This window comes from Muscardinus avellanarius (genome assembly GCF_963383645.1).
Source record: "Muscardinus avellanarius genome assembly, chromosome: 8".
In the NCBI taxonomy this organism is placed as follows: Eukaryota; Metazoa; Chordata; class Mammalia; order Rodentia; family Gliridae; genus Muscardinus; species Muscardinus avellanarius.
In genome coordinates this window covers 115,879,022-115,899,519 of record NC_137794.1, presented here as the reverse complement: position 1 = coordinate 115,899,519, position 20,498 = coordinate 115,879,022, and the positions used below count along the sequence as shown (strand labels likewise).

At 50.1% G+C, this 20,498-nt stretch overlaps 1 protein-coding gene across 1 annotated transcript; it reads left to right on the top strand.

The window, feature by feature from the left end:
* Window positions 1–1,238: 1,238 nt before the first annotated feature.
* On the top strand, window positions 1,239–13,714 carry MPC1 (mitochondrial pyruvate carrier 1; the record flags this gene model as incomplete). Its single annotated transcript, XM_080700313.1, has 5 exons — window positions 1,239–1,309; window positions 8,356–8,359; window positions 12,403–12,499; window positions 13,157–13,289; window positions 13,541–13,714. 5 exons carry the CDS (start codon window positions 1,239–1,241, stop codon window positions 13,563–13,565), a joined length of 330 nt encoding a protein of 109 aa, XP_080556439.1. The 3' UTR covers window positions 13,566–13,714.
* Window positions 13,715–20,498: the final 6,784 nt, after the last annotated feature.

Below are 20,498 nucleotides of genomic sequence, written 5' to 3'. Positions count from 1 at the left end.
CAGGGACATTTCCTCTGTCCTCTCCAGGTTTGCTGGAATAACAAGAGAGGAGGCAAAGGCCCGGCAAGAGGGCACGGTCACAGAGGGAGCCCCTTTCACGTGGTATTGTTCAGAAACCTATTTCCCCCACTAACAGGGAGGGAGGGAGTGGGGGATGGATCGCGGGACAGTGTAGCTGGACCCTGACAGACACTGTCAGTAAGGAAGCCCCTCCACGCGCGGCTGTGTCCCTCGGCCTTCTGACGTGGACGGTGAGTTTTAGGGACGGAAGAACACTGCGCTCCCCGGTGCAGCCTGGCCTTAATGTAGGAAGGGGGCTCCACAGGCCTTTCTCTGCAGTTGGCGGTGGGGTGGAGAATGCTTCGGAAGCTAAGGCTGCTCTGCGTGCGGAAATACCGGGTCCCTGAAGAATATGTTCTCTGAGCCCCCGGTTCTCAAGCTCCTAGCCGGGCTTCTTTTAACAAGTGCTCGGGTAGGCTTCAATAGCCTTCCTTCTTTCTTTCCTTTGGAACTGGGGATTGAGCCTGGGGCATTCTACCTCTGAGCTACACCCCCAATCCCTTTTGTTTTTTGTTTTGAAATAGGGTTTCACTAGGCTGCTGGGAGTCTCCCTAAGTGGCCGAGGCTGGTGTTGAGCCTGCAGTGTGGCCTCCCAGTACTGGCATTACAGGCGCACACAGCACCCCCGGCCCGGGGTCACGCCGGGAGCCGCACGTCCTTGGGACCCAGGCCTGGCGCTATTTCCGAGCAGGTGCCCGCTCCGCGCCCTCGCGACTTCCTCCCAAGCCCAAAGCCAGCTTCCCGGGTTCGGCCGCAGCTCCGGGGAGGTCCATGCCGCAGCGTCCCGGGCTCTGCGGCCCCCACGCACCCCAGGCCCGCGGCCCGCGGCCCCCACGCACAGCCCCGGGCCGGGCTCTCCCCGCGCGGCCAGGGCCTCGCAGGCTGGCGAGGGCGCGGGCTCCAGCGGGCGGCGCAGAGCCGGCAGCCAATCCTGGGCGCCCGGCTGCCGCGTCACAGGCCCCGCCCCCGCGCCGCGGGGAGGGGAGGAGGTGTGGGCCCGCGCCAGCCAATCCGCGCCGCCGCCGCCCGCCCCGCGCCCTCCCATAGGCCGCGCGTCGGGCGTGGCCGGGTCGCGGGGCGGGCCCTCAGCCGCGCGCCGGGGGCCGCAGCGGGGCGGGCGGTGTCATTGGGCTCGCGGAGCCGCCGGGAGCAGGGCCGCGCGTCTGCGAGGGGCCGCCATGGCCGGCGCGCTGGTGCGGAAAGCGGCGGACTATGTCCGCAGCAAGGACTTCCGGGACTACCTCATGAGGTGCGGCGGGCGGCGGGCGGCGGGCGGCGGGCGGCGGCGCAAGGTCGCGGGCGAGGGAGGTCGGCGCCGGGACGCCCTCGCGGCAGCCCGGAGCAGCCCGCCCCGCCGCGGCCACCTGGGCGGCCCGGAGCACCCGAGCCCCAGCCCGGCGCCCGCCCGGTAGACGACCCGCAGAACCGAGGCCGGCTAGGTTGCGCGGGGACGTAACTCGCGTTCCCGCCCGCGGTGTAAGACGGCGGGGGTGCACGGCGGGGGTGCACGCCGGGGCTTTCTTTCCAGGAGTTAGTAGCGTGGGAATGAGACAGTGACTAAGGAAAATACGTCCTGTTCTAGGCGTCGAAGGAGTACTGTGTAAGGGCAGCTTGATTTTAGCAGTAAAACAATTGTCCGAATACTAAAGGTTATTGCAAATGCTTTTTACAAAAATGTCTAATGCCATAAAGCATTAGAATAAGAATAAACAATTCGAACTGTTGTTCGGCAAATTTGGAAACAGAAGCCTCTTTCCTGACTCTCGCCCCCAGATGTCTACAACTAAGTGGAACTGTGATAAATTAAAATGGAGGTGTTGGTATTGTTGGAGGACAGCAAGTTATGCAATTAACTTAGTCATCCGAGGACATGTTCTTAGTGCTTGCAGTTGAGTTTATGACTTTGAATATTACTTTCTTTAGCTTATCATTAATGCCTACTATTTGTAGAATGAACCCTCCTAGTAGGTATAGCTAAGGAGAACATTGTATAGTATAATTAAGAATTCAATTACTGTACCTTAGCTATATAAAATGTTGACAAGCATATAGCAATCTTATCACACAGGGAGAATTTGTGAACTGTATTCTGCAGGGGGAGAGTTGGCCCTGCTTTTCTCAATTTGTATTTTCTTCCACTGCGTGTTTCCCCAAAGCCAGGTTTTTCAACAGAATTCTTTGATATATTGTGTAACCTTTTTCTTCTAAAACTAACCTCATGTAACTTTAATGTTTTTTGTACTTTCTTTAGTATAATTCCTTTTTCTTTTTGCTTTAGTCGAATTATTCTTTGATTAAATAAGGAAAAGAAGAGATTGCAGCGCTCAAGACAGTATTCAAGGATTCAAGAGGATGGCTTTCTAGTCAAGGGGTCCGAAGCAGGTTGATCCTGATGGACCTTAGTTGCCCTTAAACTGGGTTTAATGACAATGTCCTATCTTGTTGAGGTGTCAAGAAAATAAGCCATATGACTATTTGAAAACTCCCAATCACTGTACAATTTTAATATAGCTTTCCATTTTTGTGAGTGGGAACATTTTTAGAAGTTTACTGTCATGAAGAAGTTAAAACCTTAGTTCGGTACAAAGCTATGATTTTAGCCTTGTTTTCTCTGCCGTTCCGGGCAGCAGTGGGACTTCACAACCTGATTGCCACGTTGGGTAGAGCCCACTCTGAGGGCAGGTACGAGAGCTGGCCAGATGCCTTTCGTTTTAGTTTTTTCTCTCCTAGGTAGAGAACCCTTTCTTTCATGAACCTGTTTCTCTTCTTATTCCTCAGTGTGCTTTATAAGCCTCTTGAATCAGCACTGCCTAGATTTCTATTTCAGTATTTTAGGCTATTTCCTCATTCCCTTACTGACGGAATAAAGGCAGCTACTTTTACTCTCCTTGCATTCTCCTTCCTGGTTAAGGAGAATAAACTAGAATGAGCAAATAAGTTGGAGCAAGGACTTATGTCTAAGAACGGAGTCAGTGTCCATGCTGATTCAGTCTAGAAACTTACTCATTTTTATTTCATATAGTACACTTGAATGGGCACACACACACACACACACACACACACACACACGATGTGCAGAGGCTGTTTTTTTAAAATAGAAACTAGATCATATAGCATTTTAAAATCCGTTAGTCACTCACCATGTTTACACTATGAGGTTAGTAAGATGCTTGCAGTGAAAATTCTCAGGCTAAAGGCATTCTGTTCTAAGGTAGTGCTAACTTCTTTTGTTGTTGTTGTTTTGCAGTACTGGGGATGGAACCCAGGGAACTTCTGCCTCTGAGCTACACCCCCAGCCTTATATTTGATTCTTTATTTTGAAACAGGGTCTCACTGAGTTGCAAAGGGCCTCACTAAGTGGCTGAGGCTGTCCACGAATGGCGACCCTCCTGTCTCAGCCTCCCAAATGCTGGATTACAAGCGTGCGCCACCACGCCCGGCTTAGTTTTAACTTCTGAGTTTCTAGATTTTATACTTATTACCCAGATAAAAAGTTACAGTAGAATAAAAGGGAGTGCCCCCGCCAAGTGGAATATTAGGGTTGGCAAAGACCTTAGAAATCACACAGTCCAACCTTCACTTGCCACATGAAAAAAACCCATATATAATAGAGCAAGCAGAAAATCTGAGAACCTTTGGACACCAAACCTGTGAAATGTCAGTTTAGGATTTGAAGAAAACTAATGCACAGAAATGGTTTGAAAACAAAAGTCAGGTTCTGGACCCTGTGTTTGCGTTTCCTTTCCCTGCCTCTCCCCTCTCTGCCAGTCGCTTCCCACACCTCCCTTTGGACTCATGCAGCACCTCCCTGCCCCAGGAGACTGCAGGCACCTGAGGTGCTGAAGAGGAGTGGCCCTGAGCGGTTCGAGGGACTGGAGATGTGGCTCGGTGGGAGAGTGTTAGCAAGCCAGCACGCATGAGGCCCTGGGTCTGATCCTAGCACCAGAAAAATCGTTTCTGGGTATCTGAGCAGTCCTGTTTACAGAGGTCTTTACTATCACTTAATTTAGTTTTGGCTAGCTATATACAGCTCAGTATCACACAGTGTCATTATTAAAAACGTGTGTGTGTGTGTGTGTGTGTGTGTGTGTGTGTGTGTGTGTGTGGAACTGGGGGTTGAACCCAGGGACATTCTAAAACTGAGCCACACCCCTACCCCTATTTTAATTTTTTGAATATTGTGCAGAGCCTCACTAAGTAGCTGAGGCTAGCCGAGAACCTGGATTCTCCTGTCTCTGCCTCCCAAGTATCAGGATTATAGGTGTGCTACCATGCCCAGCTACTTTCCCACCCTTTAACTTGACCTAGAAAATTAGATTAAATTTGGTGAGAATAAATGATACCAAGCTGGGTGTGGTGGTGCACACCTGTACTCCCAGTACTTGGGAGGCCGAGACAAGAGGATTGCAGTTTTGGGGCCAGCATACAGAAACTTATGAAGACCTTGTTTCAAATTTTTTTAAAAAATAGGGCTGGAGGTGTGGTTTGGAGGTAGACTGTCCCTGGGTTCAATTCCTAGTAACTAACAAATACAAATACAAAGGTAATCTAGCATTTTTAGTAAACCATAGAATTACAATCTAGAATAAATCAAAATCTTGCCCCACTCTGCTCTGGATGGTATTATAGACTATACTAGGTTGTCAGTTGATTCCTTTTAATACTGTAAAAGTATTATGTTGGAAAGTTGGGCATGATGGCACATGCCTGTAATCTCAGTACTTGGAGGCTGAGACAAGGATTCCTAGTTTGAGGCCGGCCTCAGCAAATAGTGAGACGCCCATCAACCTAGTGAGACCCTGTTTCAAAATAAAAATAAAATGGGGCCGAGGGTGAGGCTTGGAGATAAAATGCCCCTGGGTTCAACCCGAGTAACTAACACACGCACGCTTGCGCGCACGCGCGTAGGAAATGAATTTATAAGTTAATACGCTGTTTTACTCTTAGTACTTTCAGAGAAACCTAACAATTCTTGTAATTTGAGTAAAACAAGAGACTGAGATTGGCAGTACTCAGCAGACATAATGAAAATAAAAGTGAGCTTAGAAGAAACCCGAGTCAGCCAGTCACTTCCAGGTTAACGGGGAGCAGCTGCTGTGCGCTTTGTTAGATGAGGAGCTCCTGTCTCCGGGCCCTCCCTCCTCGCTCCCCCCGTAGCTGAGGTAAAAGCAGCACAGCAAATAAAGAGAAACAGGCATCTTCTGTACAGTTTTACGTCACCGTTCCCGAGACATAGCTTACATGTTGAATAGAAATTTATCTCTTTCCTTTTACTGGGAGGCTTTTGTGTTCCACTTTGGCTCTGTGCAGATATGTCTTCTGGATTTTGTTTTGACAGGAAGGAGAGCATGCGAAGTTTGCCATGCAGGGCATGGGCGCGTTCGACTCTGCCATTCAGATTTTTGACCGAGTAGCTGATTCATATTTTAGAGAATGCTGACAAAGAATTGAGGGACGTCGGGTTGTCAGTTGTTTTCATTTAACAAGCATGTTTGGAATGACTTTATTCTCCGATTGTTTTACAGTTAGCAAACTACTGTTAAAGTAACTAGTATCGTTTCTGTGATTGTATTCACGCAGGACTTTTGAACTAAGGATATGAAGGCAAATGTTAACTCTAGCCCTTCACTTACGTAGTTACAGCCTATATTAAGGCCACCTGTTATAAATTAGGGCAGAAGTGAACTGCTGTATAAGGAGAGAATCCTAAATTGAAAACTAATTGAATCTCCGTATTTGTCCTTTTTATTGCAATGACACAATGCCTTGGGCTTGGTACTTCATAAGGAAAAGAGTTTATTTTTTTATTTTTAATTGTTTTGCTGTGTGTGTGTGTGTGTGTGTGTGTGTGTGTGTGTGTGAGTGACTGGGGTTCCTGGAAACCCTTCTACCTCCGGGCTACACTCCCAGACCCATTTTATATTTTCAGATTAGAAACAGGGTCTCTTAAGCCAGCGCCATCTTCCTGTCCCCGCCTCCCAAGCGCGGGGATTACAAGTGCACACCACCACACCCAGTGAAAAGAGTTTATTTAACTTCCAGTTTGGGAGGCCAAGAGCTGGTGACCCCGTTGGTTCAGCTTTGGTCAGGGCCCTCTTGGCTGGGTCACAACATGGCAGAGAATAGAAAGGGAAGCCAGGTGGCATACGCTTGTAATCCCGGTACTTGGGAGGCTGAGACAGGAGGATCCCAGGTTCAAAGCCAGCCTCAGCTACTTAGTGAGGACCTCCACAACTTAGTGAGACCCTGTTTCAAAATAAAAAAATAAAGCAGAGGACTACTCGAGCTATACTCGAGGTGGAATGCCCATTTAAAAAAAAAAAAAGAAAGAAGGAAGGAAGGAAGGAAGGAAGGGACCCAGCAGTATTCAGAGGCTGAGTGCGTGCAGATCTCTTTTGAACATCTTTTTGTTTTGTTGGTCCTGATGATTGAACCTTAGGGCGTCTACCACTGAGCTAAACGCCCAGCCCTTCTTTTGTTGTTGTTTTGAAGCAGGATCTTGCTAAAAGTTGCTAAAAGTCTCATTGTGTTGCTGAGGCTGTCTTCGAACCTGCGGTCTTCCTGCCTCAGCATCCCACGCCCCGGGATTACAGGTGAGCATCGCCGTGCATGCTCATCGCACTCTCCTGAGAACTCATTTTACAAATCCAGTGCCCCCAGTGGCCTCCTTACCGAGAACTGCCCTCCCTCTTAAAAGATTCTGCCAGCGTGGCCACACTAGGAGGAGGCCTAGCCGGGAACCTCTGGGGGTGAGCCACATCCAAACCATGGCAGTCTGCAAGATGCAGCTTCCCATTTCAAGTGCTGCAGCTTTTAAAACATTTGGATAGGGGAAAATATGCCCTTGGTAGTTTATGGTTACATAAAAGGTCTGTGATCAGATCCTGAAAAAAGATACTTTGCGGAGAGTAATGCTGAGGCTGACTAGTTGTCTGCATGGGTTGTGTCGTCTGATCTGGGGAGGTCATTGATCCCTCTCAGCTATGAAGTGCTGGGCTCAGTTTGTACTTGTGAGATAGTCTTGGTGGTGTAATTTGTCGGCTCTCCAGCTTAGGTATTTCACAGTGGGCCTATTTGAAGCCTATCGACGCCGTCAGCAGTTACCTGCATGGTGTAAATTAGGATCTCTCTGGCCTTCAGATCAACACAGGCAGGAGAGTGTTTGGACTTGAATACATGTATAAAGTATTTTATTGCCCTTTTTCAGTAACTATTTTCAGATGTGGGCTTAAAAGAAGAGCTAAGCCATATCCTGGCAAGAGAAATTGCCATTTCAGAAGTCAGGGCAACTCAATATAAAACTTTTGATGTATTTTGTAAAGATATCAAGTTTAACATTAAAAAAAATGGCATTGAAAGTTTACCAAGCATTCAACAAAACTTTAAGTGCCAGGTGCCACTTAGATAGTTCAGTAATAACAAAAATATGCACCCTGCGAGGAGCACATTCTGGTGACGGTGCACGAGAAGGTGGACGCGGGTAATTCACTGTCTGTGGCGGCGCGCCGTGCTCCACTCGGCTTTAAATAGATGCCCCTTCTGAGGCCGCACCGCCCAGCTAGAGTCACAGCCATACAGCCATAGGCTACGTTAGAGGACGTGGATGGCGACTCGTTCAACTGAGACCTGCTGTGAGGATGTGCACCTCAAACTGCAAAGAGCGAGTACAAAGGAAAGAATGTAAAGTAGAAAGCTCACGTCTTTATTGATTACATATTCAGATTCACGTATTTTGACATATTAGAATAAACTAAGAAGACTAAGTTTTTATTTCTTTTTACTTTTTTAAATGTGTCTTGTAGAAATTTTAAAATTACATGTGTAGTTTGTATTTATGATTTATTTATATATCCTGTGGGCATTCCTGCTCTAAAGATTAAGTTTATTTTTTATAAAATTAAGATTCAATTTCACAGATCAAAGTTGTTATTAGAAATATTACTTGAGAGATAGGCGTAGTGGCACACACCTATGAATCCTAGTATTTGGGAGGCTGAGACAGGAGGATTGTAGGTTTGAGGACAGCCTCAGCAAGTAGTGAGACTCTCATCAATCTAGCTTCAAAATAAAAATAAAATAGGGCTTGGGGGTATAGCTTAGAGGTAAATGCTGCTAGGGTCGATCCCAAGTACTAAACAATAATAATAAAAGTTATGTGTTCTTAGAAAAGAACAATGTGTGTTGCTGCCACTGTTGATGTAACTTGAGCACGTGTGAAATTGACGTGACCTAATAGAATGGTCTTTTCTTTTTTCATGTCTCTCCTGTCTGAACCTTGGTGACTCCTCACAATAGTACGGTAAGCATGTTGTTATTCCAGGCCGGTGGGGGCTTTCTGCATAAGAGGATGACAGTAGATGTGGTGCATTGCTTGGGTGGCCCATCCGGCCACCCTGTTAGCCCGTGAGCTGCAGCAAAGTGCTCCCTGTGCCCTGCCTCTGAGGCCCAGCCATCTAGCTGTGGCTGTCCTGGGCAGGAAGGCGTGTGATGGCGTCACTGCCGGTGGGTCTCCGCATAGCCTGGCGCCAGCTGATGAAAGGGACGGAAAGGGAGGCAGCGGGAGGAGCAGCTGCAGGGTGAGATGGTCTCACTGTAGCGCGCCGCTGGTTTCCAAACATAGATACAGGCTACAGTAATGCTTCCTTCTGCTTGAGTATTTGATAGCCGTGACTAGAATCATTATGAAGTAAAACTATTTCCATTTAATCCAAAATATGTTACTTTTCTCTTCTCAGATATTAATCGTGAAATTTCTTACTTAAAAAAAACTTATGTATTTCTGGCAGCATAGATGAAATATGCATTCCAAAAGGGAAAGGAGAATTACAGTTTTGTCCTAGGTCAAATTATGCATTATAAGGCTGGGTATTATAAGTTAGGTATTTTAGTAAACTAGGATTAAAGTAAACTTCACCTTTTCTGTTGTTTTAAAAAAATCTATTTTAAGTTGGGCGTGGTAGCACATGCCTCTAATTTAGTACTTGTGAAGCTGAGATAGAAGGATCCCAGGTTTGAGGACAGTCTCAGCAATTTAGCGAGACCCTGTTTCTACTCAGAGGTAGAATGCCCATAGGTTAAAAAAATGTATTTTGAGCCTAGCCCCGTGTTCATAGTCACAAGAGTTCTTAGCTTGCAGAACTTTCTCATGTAGCCTAACACTCATCACACTTAGCCTTTTACTTTTGTATTTTTTATTTTTGTGGTACTAGGAATGGAACCAGAGGCATTCTACCTCTGAGCTACACCCCCTGCCCTATTTTTTATTCTTTATTTTGAAACAGGGTCTCACTGAGTTGCAAAGGGCCTCACTAAGTAGCTGAGGCTGTCTGCTAACCACATCCTCCTGTCTTAGCCTCTCGAATGCTGGGATTACAAGCGTGTGCCACCATACCTAGCTATACTTAGGCTTTTAGTACAGTCATTTAGCTAGAGATCCCCAGGGTGACTTAAGGTTTCAGATCTATCTGTTGTCTGTTACTGCTGTGAGACACAGTGCGTGCATACCTGGTGGCCGAGGAGCCGCAGCTGATAGGCCCCTCTTAGAATAACAACTCTCCAGGCCCTGTTACAGCCCCAGAGTCTGTGCTCAATAAAGTAGGCATTGAGACCAGCACAGCATGCAGCAGTGGGAGGAGTAAATGGAAAGACATGGAAATAGACCTCGTCAGAAGGAGGAAAAGGAAGATCACTATGGAATAATAGAAAGTTGGAAATAAACTGACAGCCAGTCAGAGGACAGGTAGGAAAAGAAGTAGTCAAGGGGGCATTGAGTGCTCCCCCTGACAGCTGAGGTGAGGAGTGAGCAGGGAGTGCTCCCCCTGACAGCTGAGGTGAGGAGCAAGCAGGGAGTGCTCTCCTGACAGCCCAGGGTAAGGAGTGAGCAGGGAGTGCTCCCCCTGACAGCCCAGGGTGAGGAGTGAGCAGGGAGTGCTCCCCCGACAGCCCGGGAAGAGGAACGAGCAGGGAGTGCTCCCCTGACAGCCCAGGGTAAGGAGTGAGCATGGAGTGCTCCCCTTGACAGCCCGGGGTGAGGAACAAGCAGGGAGTGCTCCCCCTGACAGCTGGGGTGAGCAGTGAGTAGAGAGTGCTCCCCTGACAGCCCGGGGAGAGGAACAAGCAGGGAGTGCTCCCCTGACATCCCAGGGTGAGGAGCAAGCAGGGAGTGCTCCCCTTGACAGCCTGGGGAGAGGAACAAGCAGGGAGTGTCCCCTGACAGCCCAGGGAAAGGAGTGAGCAGGGAGTGCTCCCCTTGACAGCCCAGGGTAAGGAGTGAGCAGGGAGTGCTCCCCTTGACAGCCCAGGGTAAGGAGTGAGCAGGGAGTGCTCCCCTTGACAGCCTGGGGAGAGTAGCGAGCAGGGAGTGCTCCCTGACAGCCCAGGGTAAGGAGTGAGCAGGGAGTGCTCCCCTTGACAGCCCAGGGTAAGGAGTGAGCAGGGAGTGCTCCCCTTGACAGCCTGGGGAGAGTAGCGAGCAGGGAGTGCTCCCTGACAGCACAGGGTAAGGAGTGAGCAGGGAGTGCTCCCTGACAGCACAGGGTAAGGAGTGAGCAGGGAGTGCTCCCTGACAGCTGGGTGAGGAGCGAGCAGGGAGTGCTCCCTGAAAGCTGGGTGAGGAGCGAGCAGGGCTGTGCCTTGCGGAGGAGGCACTAGAGCCGAGGCCGCAGCGTATGGCACGGGGATCAGGCCAGCGCAGACCACAGGCTCTACTCAGCCAGCCTCGTCCTGACCACGCTGCCCGGCGCGACCTTCGCCATAGTTACCCAAGGATGGCCTGTGGCTTCGCACTGGAGCCTGTTGAGTAAACGTTCAAAACACTCTCCTATCACGCCGACTGTGCTTCTCAGCTATTTTTCGTGTATTCTCATTGGTTTCCCACTTCTTAGGGAAGTTTTGGATCGTAATGACTACCAGTCAGTCACTGAGAAACAAGGTCTAGAGATGTGCTCCAGTCTGTGTTGATCCTAAGCGCTGTAATGTGCAGAGTCCAGCGAGGACCCCTTTCCCTGTTTGATGTCCTGATCACTAAAAGGGGCATTCAGCCAACAGTGTGTGTGGTTTCTCGCAGATTTTAAAATAATATTTCCAAAAATGAAATATGTCATTTGCAGGAAAATTGAAGTGTGAGCATCCTGCTAGTGAGACAAACCTACACCCAGAAGGCAGGGGCAGGGGAGGAGGGGAGGGGAGGAGGGCAGGGGAGGAGGGGAGGGGAAGAGGGCAGGGGAGGAGGGCAGGGGAGGAGGGGGGCCTGACTGAGGAGAGCTAGCAGTGTAGCGCTGGGGCTAAAGGGACGAGGACAGGCCAGTTGCCATGTGTGCATCGACAAAACACTGCACAGACGAAACGCTTTTAAGAAATACTTGCAAACTCCATATAAAGAAACAATTTCAAGCTGGGCATGGTGGCACACCCCTCTTACATCATCCCAGGTCATGGGAGGCTTGCAAGATTTGAAGACCAGGGGTGGGAATATACTCAGGAGCAGAGCGCCCCTGACTTCAATACCTAGTACCAAAAAAGGTTTATTTTTTTTCAAAAATGAATTTGCAATACTGGGGGTGGAACCCAGGAGGGTTCTACCTCTGAAGACACCCCCAGCCCTACTTTTTATTTTGAAACAGGGTTTCACTGAGTTGCAAAGGGCCTCACTAAGTAGCTGAGGCTGTCCTTGAACCATGATCCTCCTGTCTCCTCCAAATGCTGGGAGTACGAGCATGTGGCACCACGCCTGGCTTTAATTTAGTTTTGATAGCCTGGGATGACAGTAGCTGTAGAATGAAAGACAAACTATTGGCCGTCTTTTGAGTTTTTCTTATGATTTCAAAATTATTTTCCAATCTTAATTTCTTAGTATCTGGGATTCTGGGTGTAGATCTCCAAATTCTCTGATATTAGAATAGCCCCTAAGAGCTGAAAAAGTTTCTTTCCTTATTATATTTCCTCAGAAAAAGCAAATTATTTAGGGCCTATATTTTAAGGAGTATTAGTAAATATCTTTATAACAACTTAAAAAAGGAATTTTGATAGGTTTTAAGCATATGAGGGAGGATCGTTCTAACAAGGTTGAAATTAGAGTGAGAGGGCATCATATTAGAAGTTGGCCTCATTTTCAGATCCCCACGTGGGACAGACTAAGAGCTGTATCATCTGGAAGTTGGTAGAGACCTAGTGTAGGGCCAGGTCCTCTGCAGCGCCGCGCCCTGAGCCAGGGTGTCGCCCGCGAGCTGGTCAGGAGTGAAGATGAAGATGGCTGCTCCTGTGCTCACGTAGCCTAGAGCGCGGGACACTGCAGCTGTCCGTCCGCCTAACGTCCCTCCCTCCTTTCCCTCCGCCGTCTTGTAGCACTTCTGGGGCCCCGTGGCCAACTGGGGCCTCCCCATTGCTGCCATCAATGACATGAAGAAGTCTCCGGAGATCATCAGCGGGCGCATGACCTTCGGTAAGGACGCAGCTGGCCCCCAAAGGCCACAGGAACGTGATGGCGTGCGGCGGCTGCCTGGAGAAGTGTGAGAAGGGCTGACACTCCATCTGCTCTGCAGATTCGGCCACCCAGCTGGCTGGGGAGAGCGCCACTTCAGTCATTCTGAGGGCCAGCCCCGCAGATGATAGTGTACATTAGTTAGGGAGGGGTGTGGTGAGGATTGAATCCAGGGGTACTCTGCCACTGTGCTACATCTCCAGCCTTTTTATTTTTTATTTCTAGATAGGGTCTCACTAAGTTGTCCAGGCTGGCTTCAAACTCATGACCCTCCAACCCCACCCTCCCAAGTAGGATTACGCCAGCGTGCCTGGCTGTGCTGTGACTTGATGTGGAAACAGCATCAAGTTTGCTTGAAACCATCGTGTTTTATAATAGTTTATGAAACTGTTGTTGAAAGAATAATTGGCAATACTTTCAGATAATGAACTCTAGAGGGCAGAAAAAGTGACAAGAACTCGAGGTAATCGATGACAAAACGCCCACGGGACAGTAAGATATTTCGCAGGCTTCCCCTTGGAGGCAGCGAGCTGCGTTTGGCAGGGAGGTGTTTGGTGCTGCGAGCCCGTGGACTCGCCGCGCCGCGGTCGCCGCAGCTGCCCCGCTCTGTCTTTGCAGCGCTCTGTTGCTACTCCTTGACCTTCATGAGATTCGCCTACAAGGTGCAGCCGCGGAACTGGCTTCTGTTCGCCTGCCACGCAACCAACGAAGTCGCCCAGCTCATTCAGGGGGGCCGGCTCATCAAATACGAGTACGCAGGCTTCCACCATTTTGTTTGGAGGCGGCGGGCGGGGGCTGGGGATGGAGACCCTGTCTTGGAGGCAGAGGGGACCCTGTCTTGGAGGCAGAGGGGAGCGGGGCCGTGAGTGTGGGGTGGGGAAGCTGGCCTATTTAACATGAGTAGGAGGTTGCGGTTCTTAGTCTTAAGTTAAACCCTACGTCAAGGTGCCCCGCGGCTGGCGGGGAGTGTGCTTTCTCACTGACTTTCTGTACTGCTTCCAGGATGGCTAAGAAGGCGTCTGCGTAGCCGGGGAGAGCAAGCTGGCAGGGACAGCGCCGCCGCTGCTGAGTCACAGATCCCGTCCGCATGGAGTCTTGCTGGGAGAGAATGCCAAGTTTTTATTGACAATACCATTTTTATAGAAACAGCAGAGTCCCTAAACCTTAGTCCCTAAGCCAGAGTCCCTGCAGCCTCTCAGCTGCCTTACAAGTGCTGAGGACTTTACTCCTCTCCATAAAGGCTGGCTTGAGATAGCCAGCTAATCAATCGTTTCCGATGATGCTTATATCTGCAATCATGCATTTCATCAGTTGGGATTTACTTAAGTACTCAGAATTGTTGCCTTTAATGACTGCATGATATCCAACAGGTGGCCGCATACCTAAAACCTGATTTCCAGTGTCTGAGAAGGTATCTGTGTATTTCCATGCAGCGAGTGTATTGAGATGCTGTAGCTTAATGGCAATAAATGGTTTAAATATTTGTTATATGGCTAAGTATCTTCCTATATATGTTAAGAAACTGCAGAATAAGTCAGGCATGGTGGCACACTCCTGTAATCTCAGTACGTGGGAGACTGAGACAGGAGGATCACAGGTTTGAGGCCAGCCTCAGCAAATAGTGAGACTCTCATCAACTTAGCAAGACCCTATTTCAAAATAAAAGTAAAATAGGGCTGGGGGTATAGCTCAGAGGTTGAATGCCCCTGGGTTCAAGCCCCAGTAACACACACATACACACGAAAAGCCTTGAGAATGACATGAAAAGACAGTATAGGTAAGAACTGGGATTCCTTGGACATGACTAAGCTGGCCCTGAGGAGCAGCACAGAGGCAGCTTCCCCAGGGCAGCACGGGGTCCCAGCCATCCAGAGCCTTCCCAGCGTCCTCCTCGCGGCCACGCAGAGCCGGGCAGCAGGCAGGCCCTGTAGGAAGCGGGGCACAGCCGCTGTGAGCCCTGGTTCCCGGAGGCAGGGCCCTAGGCAGGACGGCTCCCTGGGGGAAGCCGAGGCTGGCTCAGGAGCGGCACCAGGGCCACGGGTCCTTGCGCGCCCCTCTGCGTCACGCTGCCCAGACATGGGCCGGCTGCTCAGCTCCCTTGGGAGCTCATCTCTAGCCAGCCACTGTCACGGGCTCTGTGGCTTCGAGCCATTTTCTTCCTTCCAGGCAGGCTTCCCGTGCCGCCAGTCTCAGAGTGAGGAGGGAGCTCTGCCAGCTCCCTGGGTCAGGGCGCATCGGTGGCGGTGGCGGCAAGCCCGGCTGCAGCACAGGAGCTGCGGGACCCTGGGCAGCAGGAAAGGCTCTGGTGAGGCTTGGCAGGGTTCAGTCCACCGACCTTTGTCAGACCTGGAGAGCAGACGCGGCGCGGGGCCAGTGTGATTTCTGCTATCTGGAACTCTGGCTGAAATGCAGGAGCCGGGCAACGCACGCAGCCAGCGCCTGTGAATGCAGACCGCGCTCGGGCGCCCTCTCGGGCAGGGGTACAGCAGGGAGCCACGGGCAGAGGGGCGGAGGTCCCCGGGGAGAGGCGCACCAGAAGCTCGGCTGCCGCGCCTCTGCACAGCCCAGCACAGGGCTGGGGAAGGGTGTGGGTTTCCCTTCGATAGCACCTGACTCCCGCTTTCCCAGAGCACCGAGACCAGTCAGGAAGAGCTGTGTTTCAGAACAAGGTTTTGTTAAGGTCCTCGGTTGCTGTGGTCCCCACATCCAGTGTCTACTGCTAACAAAAAGGACACTCAGAATGACTAGGAATTCAGATTAATCGAAAGCTGTCCGGCCAGTTATCTAATCCCAGCTTGGAGACAGAGACTTCCTGGCAGCGCTAACCTCAGCCCGGGAAAGCTCCTGCCGCCCCTTCTCCCAGGACTCCTCAAGCTCTGTCCTCTAGAGACACGTCAGGCGTATTATCACGGCACTTGGTGACTGTCTGGTCTGTCCCAAGAGTGCAGCGTGATGGCGCCAGCCAATCCTGGCCACGAGAAGCCAGATCTGGCCTCTTCGGGACTGTGACCAGCCGCCCTGGCCTTAGCATCGTGGTGTGTGTTGAGAACGCAGCAGGAGACGTAAACACTGTCCAAGAATGTCCCTTTTAAAGCAATAATGGCTGCATAACAAAAACGTCGATTGAGAGCCCACTGTGAGGCTGGGCGCCGCGGTGCGCACCTGCGAACCCAGTGTTTGGAGGCTGGGACTGGAGGGTCACAGGTTCAAGGCTAGTATCAGTAACTTGGACTGTGTTTCAAAATAAAAAATAAAACAGGGCTGGGGCTGGGGTATAGCTCAGAGGTGGAGGACCTCTGGGTTCAGTCCCCAGTAGCCACCACACACAAAAAGCCCAACAGTATATATTGAAAATTTTAAATGACATATATAGCATTCTCCCCAAATCGACAAGACTAAAAATATTTTTTTCCGTTTCAAATAAGAGTTTGGAGATGCGAGTGAGCTGTGGGCAGCTTCCGAGGTGACGGCGATACCAGCAGTCCGCTGCAGTCCATGCCGGCCTGAGCACGCAGGCCGCTCCTTCGTGCCACTGAATTGTGGGGCAGAGGTGACAGCAGGGAGGCCCCGCCTGCACAAGCAAGCAGCTCCAGCCCACACAGCCGAGTCCCTGCCGCGGAGTTGCTGGTGTGCGGGGAGATGCCATGGCCTTTGGCTTTGTAAAGCTCTCCTCAGCTGGCTTAGCACCGCAGGGCTCGTCCTCACCCTCACCGCAGGTCTGACATTCTGAAGCCGAGACTGAGCTCAGTTCCTTTCTGGGTCTTATTCCACTTTTATCTTGGGTTTCTCTGTTTTCCTAGGCTGATTAGCAGTTTATAGATAGGAGTGAAGGAGTAGACACAAGGTAGTTTGGTACCTGGGTCTTCTGCACTGTATCAGATCACTGAGAAGACATTTGGTAGCCTCAACTGTGCCAGTATTGGGAATGGCCCAGGAAGATTTGAGAAAGCTCTGATTATTGATGTATTTCAAAAATAATTGTGTCAAAATGGCTGCAGACCTGGAGAAAGGCTTGGCTTTGGTCAGGAAGCAAGCAGCTATTGAAACTTAGATTGACTTAGCTACATGTAATTAGCAAGTCAATAGGAGAGGGGAGCTAGGCCTTTCTCTATCCAAAGACAGATCTACATGATAAGCCAGCTAAGATGGTAGGAGGGGTCGACCTTCATGAAAGGAGACACCTTGCCACACCTTGTGGGGGGAGGTACTTATAGGGACGATTCACTATGTCAGAATCGCGTAAACAAGATGGTAGTCTTGGGCGTAAAACTCCGGTCCACGTGCGATCCCTTTGGTGTATTCATTTCGAGTCACCCCTCCATGCCAGTCTGGTATGGAACTGTATTTCTATTTTCTGTATTTCTATCTTTCTAATAAACTTCTTTAAATCTTCAGCAACTGTCCAAGCTATGCATATTTATTCTTAGCTTAGGACAAGAACCCGCAGTTTTTCTGTTTTTGGTCATTTTGGGTTTTGTTATGGGTTGGGGGAAAGTGTGTCCAGGACCCTCGCAGAGGTTCCCGGGGAACAGTTTCCCACAACCATATTCTCCCAAACTGTAACATCAACGATCACTTCTGTTCCAAGTTCTAGGAGGAGGTGAGCATCCAGAGGCTCGGCTCAGGCCCGGCAGGTCCGCGTCCTTGGGGCTGAGAGAGCGGAGGCTGCAGAGGCAGGTGAACCCCATCAAGGTCAGAACAGCACCTTCTCAAGCTCTTACCAGCCGTGCAGAGAGCTGCCCAAAGCCAGCGTGACCACGCAGGACTGCCAGGACCCTGCCTTGTGGATGTGAAGATAATCCCAGAGGCTCAGCGGCTCCCTGGCTGCTTCGTTGTGAAAGCTGCTGCTGCAGGTCGAAACCTGCCCTACCTGCAGCCAGGGATTTATTTAGCCAATGCTCATGAGCCCCCAGGCACAAAACCTCGCGGTTCTCCTGTGTTCTTGAAGAACTGCAGCTCACTCGGGTGCTCTGACAGGGCCCTCCTTCTGAGGCCCGTGACGGTGTGCAGCCATCCTCGCAGGTCACACCTGAACTAGCAGTCCCACCCGGGGCGGCCTCCTCTGTCAGGCAGTTTATTGCTTCAAACCCTTTCACTTACAGGCCTGGGTCTGGATGAGAACACAGGATACAAGCTCAGTTCTATCCTTTCTATCTAAAGTATTTGTGTGTGTGTGTGGAACCCAGGGGCTTTTCTACCTCCGGGCTAAACTCCCAGACCTATTTTATACTTTATTTGGAAACAGGGTCTCACTAAGTTGCTGAGAGCCTCACTAAGTAGCTGAGGCTGGCTTCGAACCTGTGTAATCCTCCTGTCTCAGTCTCCTAAGCGCAGGGATTACAAGCGCGCGCCACCATGCCCGGCCTTTCTAGCTAATTCCAGGAATCCCAGTACCACCAAAGGGGAAAAAAAAAGCAAAAAATTTCTTAAAGAGTTTTTGTTGTTGTTGTTGTTTGTTTTGGTTTTGTTGGTACTGTGGGTGGAACCCAGGGTTTTATCTACCTCTAGGCTATACTCTCAAACCTATTTTACACTTTATTTGGAAACAGGGTCTAAGTTGCTGAGAGCCTCACTCAGTAGCTGAGGCTGGCTTTGAACCTGTGCGATCCTCTTGTCTCATCCTCCCAAGCACTGAGATTAAAGCCTGTGCCACCACGCCTGGCTTTTAAGAGTTTTGACCTTCCAGCTGGATGCAGTGGCTAAGCCTGTAATCCCAGTACTTGAGAGGTGAGATAGAAGGATCACAGGTTCAAGGCCAGCTTCAGACACTTATGGAGGCCCTCAGCAACTAGTAAGACCCTCTTTCCAAATAAAATAAAATAAAATAGGGCTGGGAGTGTAGCTCAGAGGTACAGGCATGAGCGTGCACGCACGCAGAGTGCTGTCCTTCTGTCGTATGTATATACATCTTTATCCACTCGTGTTGATAGACACCTAGGTTGTTCATTACTTGGCCATTGTGAATTGTGCCTCTATAATCATATACATGCAGCACTATAGGATTCTGACTTTCTTTCTGGGGCCAGGTCGTATGGCGGCTCCATCCTGGTCTGCGGAGAGACCTCCGCACTCCCTCCCCAGTGGCTACGCTAACCTGCAGCCCCGTCAGCAGTGTGAAGAGTCCCAGTTTGCCCACACCCTCCCAGCATGTTATTGATGACGCCCATTCCCCTGGGGTCAGTGGGACCTCAGGGTAGTTCTGAGTTGCATCCCCTGATGCTGAACACTTTTTTCATGTTTCATGCCTTCTAAATTTCTTCTTTTGAAAAATGTCTGTTCAGTTACTCACTTTTATGATTCCACTGTGTCCGTCGACAGGTGAAGGGTTAACCAAAATGTGGTACGTATACACAATGGAATTTCCGTCAGTCATAAAGAACAAATTATGTCATTTGCAGCAAAATGGATGGAACTAGAGGGTATAAGGCTAAGCGAGACCAGCCAGGCTCAGAAAGTCCAAGGTCAAATGTTTTCTCTTCGTCAAGGGGGCCTTTGGATGGTTGAGGAGCGATCCTTAGATGGTGGACGTGGACGGGATGGGGCACAGCAGGAGGCGAAGGCAAGGACTGATGGGGGACGCTGGAGTCAGCTCTGCCCAAGTGTGCCGTGTCACGGCCCTCGCTGTCTGCACACAGGGGGCACACCGAGTCCTGGGTGCATCTGTATGACCTTGAATGCACCAACAGTGTACAAAATTAAAAGAGTTTTGTTCTTGAACACATTTCCTGGGTATGTGAGCTCCAAGTAACAGTTTGTTTGTTTTTTTTAAGGTACTGGGGATGGAACCCGGGGGCATTCTACCTCTGAGAGACACCCCCAGACCTAATTTTTTATTCTTTATTTTTGAAACAGGGTCTCACTGAATTGCAAGGGACCTCGCTAAGTAGCTGAGGCTGCCGGTGAACCACGATCCTCTGGTCTCTGGTCTCCGCCTCCTGAATGCTGTGCCCGGTGCACCACCACCTGGGCTCCAAGTAATAGTTCTGAACCCAGCTGAGGGCACCTTTTACTTTGTTATGTAAGCGCATCTCCAGTGCAGAGCGTAGCACAGCAGTTTGTTTATACTTTCACTGAAAAGGCTTTTGCACTCCAGCAGCTGCTACTTCTTAGATGGGGGCTGGAGGCCCCGGCCAGGGCCTCTGAGCCAACCAGCCCTGCACCGTGCACCCTTAGGACTTTGGAACTCCATCTTGTCAGTCTGCCCGGTGAGTCCTGGCTAAACCATCAGTTCTCAGTTTCTAGTGCTTCGAGAACCTATGTGTCTTTTCATGTTTTTTGCGGGGGGGGGGGGCTACTGGGGATTTAACCCAGGGGCATTCTACCTCTGAGCTATGCCCCCAGCCCTTTTTAATTTTTTAGTTTGCTTCCTAAGTTGTTAAGGCTGGCCACAAACCTACAATCCTCCTGTTTCAGCTTCCCAAGTACTGAGATTACAGGTATGTGACCCCAAGCCCAACTAGAACCTCGGCACTTTATTTCTTTAAATGTCCTGAAAGATTACTTTGAGAAAGTTTCCGCTTGTGCCCTTTGTGAGTTACAATTCATATCCAAGCTTCCAAGCTGTCAACTTTCTAGATTTTTAAAAGTATTTTTAACTGGCAGATGGTCAACTCCATTGATGCAGATGGGGGAGAGGGGCCCACTGTCTCTATTGAAAAGTTTTCACCTGCCAATTTGAAAAACTAGAAAAGCCCAGCAATGCATCCTGTGGGCCAGGCCGTGGGCAAACACTCAAACATAGCTGACGGAACGCAAATCTGCATAATCCTGGAGGGGACTCTGGCAACAGCTGGTGAAACCACAGCTGCACATGCCTGCCACCTGGCGGTCTTATCTCTGCGATGTGGCAGGCGGCCTCTGAGCAGGCCCCCATGTTCCCAGCGTGGCATGCAGACTCCTGCACAATGCCCTGCCCTTGCGTGGCTGCTGGGCTGCGGCTCACCTGCAATGCAGACTGTGG